At 53.6% G+C, this 8,489-nt stretch overlaps 1 protein-coding gene across 1 annotated transcript; it reads right to left on the minus strand.

Annotated features, from left to right (window-relative positions):
- Nucleotides 1-255: 255 nt before the first annotated feature.
- On the minus strand, nt 256-7,142 carry CYS1 (cystin 1). The gene is made up of 3 exons (XM_090136177.1): nt 6,981-7,142; nt 4,494-4,546; nt 256-1,039 (listed from the first exon to the last, which is right to left on the minus strand). Exons 1-3 carry the CDS (start codon nt 7,140-7,142, stop codon nt 934-936), a joined length of 321 nt encoding a protein of 106 aa, XP_089992303.1. The 3' UTR covers nt 256-933.
- Nucleotides 7,143-8,489: the final 1,347 nt, after the last annotated feature.

Consider the following 8,489-nt stretch of genomic DNA (forward strand, 5'->3'; position numbering starts at 1 on the left):
AGCTGGGCAGGGCACAGAGCCCCAAGGCCGCCTGCAGAGCTGCAGTCAGGAGGCCTCCAGCGTTTTCCCTGCACACATCTGTTCTGCTTGCCACAGGTCTTTGAGAGCTGCCAAAAGCTAACACAAGCGACAGGAGATCCAATGGATGTGCTGCAGAGCAATGGCTCAGCAGCCGTGGGTCTAAACCTAAATATTTCTGCTCCCCACAGAAAGTGCTAGCATTCAAAACAGGATTTTTTCCAGGAGACTCTGCTTCAAAACCACTTTTGCCTTTATTGAAAGGTACATAGAATACAGATGCATATATTTCTCTTTCACAAATACCTGCAATGACGAAGATGTCATAATACAGCATCTTAAGATGTGTCCCGCTGTTTCCTCCTGCGTTCACGCTATATTTCATCTGACATTTCTTGAATGCTTCAGCTAAAGACAGAAATTAGGTATTTTTCTACTTCTGATAAGAAGCAGCCACTCGTGATACATTAAGATGCAGGTAAAACAAAGGCAGAAACCCTACAACACCAGGCTTCCCTATTGGGGAACACAGAAAACATTATTTTCTTCAGAGATCCAGCCTTTCTGTTTTACTTTGGATCAGCTAAGGATACAACACAGTGATTTTTCTGCCAGGGAGCAGAAATGCATCAGAGCTTGCTGCATTTCACAGCACACTCCCAAAGTCAGATCTATATCAAATGATTTTGCTGCACTTTATTACTGCCAGGACAAAGCAAAGGTCTTCTTCCCTCAAAGCACCACATCTAAAACTAGTAAGTCTGGTAAAAATGCCATTTCAAGAGGAGCTTTGAGATACTGATTCACAAGGTGTGTTTTCTCTGGTCTTGCTCCTTGCATTCCTCCTCACCATCCCAGGCATTGCATTCTCCTGCTGGCAGCTCTGCTGCTCCAGCCATGCCCCGTGTGTGGAGCTCAGCAGCCGTACTCCCGCTCGATGCTGGCCATCAGTTCCTCTTCTGAGCCATGATACAAGATGGCCGGGCACCCCACTGGCTGCTTGCTGCCCTGTGATGGGCACCTGCAGGTGGAGGGAGCAGGTTATTGAATCACAGAATCACAGAATGGCCTGGGTTGAAAAGGACCACAGTGATCATCTAGTTTCAACCCCCTGCTATGTGCAAGGTTGCCAGCCACCAGACCAGGCTGCCCAGAGCCACATCCAGCCCGGCCTTGAATGCTCCAGGGATGGGGCATCCACAACCTCCTTGGGCAACCTGTTCCAGTACATCACCACCCTCTGTGTGAAAAACGTCCTCCTAATATCTAACCTAAACCTCCCATCTCAGTTTAAAACCATTCCCCCTATTGCTGCTGAGTAGGGAGCCATGCTCCCTCATTGCTAACTTGATCATTGGATGAATGGGAAAATGGCAGTGCTCGTGGCTTGTTGAGATGCTGCTACTCTAACGCATCAGACTGCCACACCCCATGGGCACACCACCGGCTGACATTTTCTAGCATCTGGCACCTATTCACAGAATCACAGAATCATAGGGGTTGGAAGGGACCTCCAGAGATCATCGAGTCCAACCCCCCTGCCAAAGCAGGATCCCTACACCAGGTCACACAGGTAGGCGTCCAGGTGGGTCTTGAATATCTCCAGAGACGGAGACTCCACAACCTCCCTGGGCAGCCTATTCTAGTCAGTGAGATTGTTACAGTGAAATCTATACAGTACTCAAACTCCTGTGCTCCATAATCCTCAGTAAGCTACGGCCATGGCCCAGCCAAAGTGCTGCATATCCTTTAACACCAGCTGCTAGTTCCAAGGTTTCATTCAGAAAGGTGGCTTTTGTTATTATCCAACCACCACATGCATGCCCTGTGGCCTTTGTCCTTTTCAAGGGAACTGGATATTGCCACCAAGAACGATCACTTTGATATTTTTGTGCTTCTGCTTTTGAGAGATGTAAGATAAAAGGTAATCCTATAGAACACCAGGCCCCAAAAAGCGACGTACTGATAGAGAATGTGTGCAAGGTTCTTCCATGGGAACCTCTGCAGCACTACGGGGCTTGGCTAGGTTTCCTTTGTGTTCCAACTGAAGTAAAAGCTCAAGTCCCTCCAACTGCTCCTATGGTTTAGTTATTTTTCTCTCACACAAGTGATGTCTGATGTACCATTGGCTGGGGACTGGCCCAGGTTTTATTGGCACTGTAGAAATCACATCCAACAGCACGTCTCTGGCTCTGCCATTATTTAGCAACCCCTGACTCACCGCTTCTCTAAGGATGAGGCCCAGCACAGCTGGGTTGTACTTGGCCATTAGCATCCCCACATCTTGCCTGTGTGCTGACCTCCAGGCAGGAGAGAAAGTCTCCAGGTAAAATTCAGATTCAATGACACAACAGAGGGGCTTTCAAAGAGACAGAAGCCACCCATTACCATGCAAAAGGAAAGCAAGCTGCTGCTTGGGTCCTTTCTGCTGTTGTGGCAGTTATCCATCACTTAATGTGGAAAAACTGAAATAAATCAAAAACAGAGAGGTCCCACCTGCATAAAAGGAGAAACCCCTCCAGCCTGAGGCCTGCGGCTGCGCTTGCTGCATCACTGGGGCTTTTCAGGGCCAGGCCAGACAGAGCCTGCACTGAAGTGGCTTTGAGCAGGAGGTCAGCCCGAGGCCTCCAAGGCCTCCCAGCCTGAGCCTTCATCTCAAGGGCAGGGAATTAAGCTGGGGCTGAGAAATGTGAGCAAGGGGGGGACAGGGACTCCCTGGTGCCGCATGGCTGCCAGGCCTGGACATTGGACCTGCAGCATCACGGTGCTGCCCGTTGAGTCCTGCTGAGAGCTGCTGGACTTGATGACTTGAAAATTGGAGGTTGGGATGTTGGGAGGGAATTGCTCAAACCCAGCAGCTTTCAGGAGCCAGAGGCATGAGGAGCAGTGGTGGGAGGACAGCACGGGAAACACAACCCATCAAGATCACTTCTGAGTAAAATACTGAAGAGTTACTAACAGCGTAGAAAGCAGCAATAAGAGTGATCAGAGAGGCTAAAGCAATTCAGGAAAGAAGAAAGCAAAGAATGTGCTCCATTTCAACCACCAGTCTCTCTGTGTTTAAATATGGTTAAGGGAAGGGGGAATATTTTTAATGGGAAGACAGTGAACTTTGCATTGAGGAGAAGGAAACACAAAGGGCAAGATTAGCCCAAAAGTGAGCTGTGGGGTCTGCTGACAGTGTCCCTCAGGGGTGGTAACCTCCTTGGTAGGAACCTCGGGATCACAGAATGATGATGGGAGGGACCTCTGGTGGTCATCTGGCCAAGTTAAGCAAGTCAGCCCCAGTTAAGAGCCTGGAAATCACAGAGTATCTCCAGTGAGAAAGTATCCACATGGATCCCCAGGTCCAACCCCCGGCTCCACACAGGAGCACCCAAGATCCAAACCCTGTTTCTGAGTGTGGTGCCCAAGCATTCCTTGAACCCCGGCACTTGGGGCCATGCCATTGCCCTAGGCAGCCTCTTCCATGCCCACCACCCTCTGGGGCAGTGCCTTTCCCTAACCCCACTTGAACGAGTCCAATCAGAATGAGATGGGATGAATCTAGGCCACTGTTTTTTATCTTTCTGCTGAGGATGGGAAAGTACGGGATTAATCATTAAAATGCCCTCTGTAAGACCTAGCAGCAGAAAAATGGGTCAAAGCCACGCTTGGATAACACTGCGCATGACACAGGGGTTGAAAGCAATTATAAGATTGTTGTGACATTCCTGAGCCATGTCATTCAATTGGTGGACTGCCACTGGTCGCGTGGGAAAAAAAGAGGTAATGTGATACAGCAAAGAACGCATACAGATCCCGCTTGGAGGGTGTTCATTAGTGTCTGATTTAGGTGGTTATTTGGTGTCACGTTTCCAGCCTCTTTCTCATGTGGCTGCTCTTCTAGGTGACAGCAGGAGGTGCTGGCACCCTGCTCTGGGTGTCCCTGCTGGAGCAGGGGCTGGGCCCAATGGACCCAGAAGATTCTGCCACCCCCACCATGCTGTGGTTCTGTGAAGTCTCTGAAGTCTCCTTACCTCTTTTTTTTCCTCCCTGCTTTTTTCTCCCCGATTTTCAGATTAACACATACCTCAAGGGCAGAGGGGCTGTGTGACAGCCCAGCACTAAAAGGAGTTCCTCCTTAATGCAAGGAGATGGTTTTCCAAGCCTTTTAGTTTCATCTTGATTTCTCTAACACATGCATGAAACTATTCCCACTGCTGCTGGCAGACTTGGGGACACAGTCAGCATCACTGTTTGTGGAAGTAAGAGTTCAGGCTTTATTTGTTGGATGCCCAGAGCAGCAGGTCTCCACCTCTCTCCTCCACTACCTTGAGGATCTGTGTCTCTAACTGCTGCCGCATGGGAGCCTCTCATGGGTTCTTAGGGTTCCCAGGGAGGAAGGACATGTGATCCACCCATGCTGCACAGCCCAGGTGGCCATGATGGCAACAAAAAATACAGCAGGGGAAAGGGAGGCAGGGGCTACTCACTCATTGCTGATGTTGTTGTTCTCTGGGTCTGAGAGGCGTCGTGGAGACGAGGCCTTGAAAAGAATAAATGTCAAATGTTTCAGTTACGACAATACAAAGCTGTCTTTGTGTCTCATCGGCCACGTTTGCACCCCAACCCACCTCTGGGGGGTGGTACATGGGCCAGAGCACCTCCTAGGAATGAAAATACCTGCTAATGAAAATACCTGCTAATGAAGGAAGTGACAGAGAGAACCCCCTGCAGGCAGGCTGGGTGCTGCAGGAAGAACCAAACTTCCACATTTCTCCTCTTTATTGTGCTGCCCCATAGAAAGGGGAGAGGGACAACGGCTGTGGCTTGGGACAGACCCAGACTCAGTCGGCTTGGTGACTGCTTTCTCTAAGCTGAAGCTGGTGATTCACACGAGCTATCCTGCCGCTCCCAACAGCACCAACAGAGGTTAAACAGGCACAGTGCAGAGCCAGTGTAAGGACCCAGCCCCCAGAAAGCAGGAACAAAGCAGCTCCTTTCTGTGCCCAGAAGGATGCTCAGCCCCGCAGCTTTGTCTCGGCAGTTCCCACCCTGAGAACCCATTCCCAGCACTTCTGGGCAAAGGATGGGCTTGGAAAACAGGCGGTTGCCTCTTTTTCCTTTTGTGGCTGACTCCTCTGTGTTACGAGCTGTACGTGGTGTGTGGGTGGAAGACAGAATCAATTAGTCATCAGGATGGAGCAGCTCTGGTTAGCAAAATTTGCTTCCCTCTGCAAAACCAGCTCCCACCTTCTCTGAGGGATCTGTCAGCAGCAGCACCTATTTCCCAAAGGAGCACTGCCAACATTTCACTCGGAGCTTTGAGATCTGTGGGGAAGTGAGAAAATGGCCCCCCAGCCCCTCCTGAGCCCCCAGAGCTGAGCCGGGCTGCGCACAGTGGGGCTGGTGGTGACACTGTGACTGCAGGCACACCGCAAACCCAAGAGTTATTTGGGGACCACAGGCTGGCCCAAGCCAAAACGGTGACAGAGGCCATTCCAGCTGTGCCTGTGCAGTGGGCAGCAGCACCCTCCAGCGACACAAGAAATGCCACGGGTGGCCGAGTGAGTGAATGCTGCCAAAACCAACACCTGGTGAACACAGAGCTTGAGCTGCCATGGGCAGAGATCCTATCCTGCTGATGTGCAGAGGGGTGGGAGGCAGCATCCTGCAGGGAAGGTGGGCAGTGCCACGCTTCTCCTGGCTGCCAGAGCTAACAGCAGCTCCTGGCTGTCCTGTGCAAGCCTGGTGCTTGTTCTGAGTCAGAGATACGCCAGGGATGGGCAGGAGGTGGTGCCAGGGATCTTCTAGGGATGTGCTGGGGATGGTGGCAAGGATGCGTTAGGCATGTGTTGAGGATGTGGCAGGGATGTGCCAGCAATTGCGTCAGGAATGGTGCTAAGGATGTGCCTGGGATGTGCCTGGTCAAAGAGGAGCTGTGCTCAGCTGAGTGGTGCTGTGGAGAAAACAGCAAAGGAGGGGTGGCTTTGGGAGCACAGCTGCAGCACAGCTGTGTGGGTGTGACTGACACTGGCCACGGGGACGGCGCAGCTCACTGCTGAATTTTAGCTGTTTTTAAAGACAAGCAGCACTGAATGGAGAGACGGTGCTGGTCCTGCAAGCAGTGAGTGCACCGCTGCCTACCTGAGCCACTGCGCTCTGTGCTGCACGGCCCTGGCAAAACCACGGGTGGGTTTTTCCTGTGCTGAGCAATATTTATCTCTGTTGGTAAATCGCAGAATCACGGGATCTTTTATGAAGAAAAAGATTCGTAAGATGAGTCCAAGCACTGCCCAGCACTGCCGGGTCCATTGCTGCACCACGTCCTGATGCACCAAGTCCACACGCCTCCGAAATACCTCCAGGAACGCATTACTTCGATGCATTACACCACGCCCGCGACTTCTGTGCGTCTGCTCGGGGCAGCATTTGTCCAACCAACAGCACGCGGCCCCACAGCTGTGCTCGGACCGACGGTGCCGCCCGGCTCCGCCGCATCGCCACGGGACGGACCCGCACGGCCACGGCACAGCCCGCGTCGGTACGGACGCACACGGATCAACCCCGGGCTCTGCACAGCATCACCCAAAATCAGACCCTGTGTCTGAGGGCGGTGTCCAATCGCTCCTTGAACTCCGGCACTCGGGGCCGTGCCCGCAGTCCTGGGCAGCCCGTTCCGCGCCCACCGCCCTGTGCCGCACAGCCTGTCCCTGAGCCCCAGCTGCCCCTCCCTGACAGCCCCATGCCACAGAGACTCGGCTGTTATTTTTGGGCAGGGAAATAAATAAATAAACAAATCTCCTCTTTCCCCAGAGGAACATCCGGAAAACCGGAACGGTTCAGCGAGAACAGCGAAAACAGCGAACCGACCTCGGCGGCAGGACGGTCGCTGAGCTCCGAGGCGGCGCCGCGCTCCGGCCCCGAGCTCCTCCCGCTCCCCAGCGCGGACCGAACCAGCCCGGCCTCGCGGCACTCACCTCCGGCGCGGGCTGGGCGGGGCCGGGCGGGGCCGCCTCCAGCGCCGTCCCCGGCGCCCGCCGCTCCTCCGCGGCTGGGAGCGGACCCGCCGCCTCCGCCTGCGCCGTCCCGCGCGGGGCGCCGCCGGCACGGCCCCGCCGCCGGCTGCTGCCGCTGCCCATGGCCGCCGCGCCCGAGCCGGGGCCGGAGCCGGGGCCGCCGCCAAGGGCCGCCTCGCCGCGGGGCGGCCCCGAGCCGGGCCTGGGGGGGGCCGGGCCCGAGGGTGGCGAGGGGCGAAGACGCGGGAAAGAGGCGGCGGTGGGCCGCCCGGTGACTTTTTTACAGCAGACTAGTCGCTGTTCGAAACGGCTTGGCCGCTCTCCAGGAGCGAGGGCGGAGGTATGCGGTGAGCCCGGAGCGGTGCTGGGGGACGGTGCTGCACCGGGGCAGGCGGGCTTCTCGCCTCCGTCCGGGGAAGGGGATGTGCCTCGTGTCTGAAACGCTGCCAGCCTCTGCTGGGCAGCGCTCTTCAAGCCCAGCAGTCATTTCTTCTAATAAATAATGAGCCACGCTTACATATATATATATATGTATACACACATATATATGTATGCACACACCATATACAGGTAGGTACATAGGAAGACCCAAATGTTGCCCAACACTTCGCATTTATTTTTTTCTACATTTGAGGAAGATCGAGTTGTTACTGTGTGACTGCTACGAAAGGAGGTCGTGGCGAGGTGGCCTCCTCTCCCAGAAACAGCTCTAGGACAAGAGATAATGGCCTGAAGTTGAACCAGGGAAGCTTCAGGTTGGATATTAGGAAACATTTATTGTCAGAAAGAGCGGTGAGGCACGGCACACCGGGCTGCCCAGGGAGGTGGTGGAGTCACCAACCCTGGATGTGCTCAAGAACCGTGGAGATACGGCACTGAGGGACGTGGTCAGTGGGCATGGTGGGGCTGGGCTGATGGTTGGACTTGATGATCTTGGACATCTTTTTCTAACTTAATGATTCCATGACTGTGATTCTATGACCCACTGAAACCACGAGCACTGGACTGCCCCATTGTGGCATCTGGCTGTCCTTTATGGCACTTCCAAGACCAATGGCCAAGGTGGAGTCAAGAAACACAATTGCTTGGACAAAACTCGCTATCTGATCTCATTTTCGGGTTGCTCATTTCCTGAGCATGACAATATAGAGGCTGGCTGTCCCAACCCATGTCAAAAAAGTGTTGGTGGCAGTGTGAGGGCAAGGAGGGTGTGGGTGATGGGGCATGGCAGCAGCTGCCACAGAACCAGTGTCATCACCTTCATTGCTGGAGGACCAGAGAGCAAGGAAGGAGTTCACTCGCAGGATAAGAGGAATAACAGGATCCTTTCTCTGTAAGAACCCAAACAGAGCCTGCAGAGTTCTATTTACTCAGGCTTCTGTTCCCACCAGAACTTCTCTAGGGCAGTTACAGACAGTACATTGAGGAAGCTGATCTTGTGACAATAAACACTGCAGCATGTGTTTAGGT

Source organism: Phasianus colchicus, chromosome 2, assembly GCF_987193195.1.
Source record: "Phasianus colchicus chromosome 2, bPhaCol1.hap1.1, whole genome shotgun sequence".
NCBI classification, from domain to species: Eukaryota; Metazoa; Chordata; class Aves; order Galliformes; family Phasianidae; genus Phasianus; species Phasianus colchicus.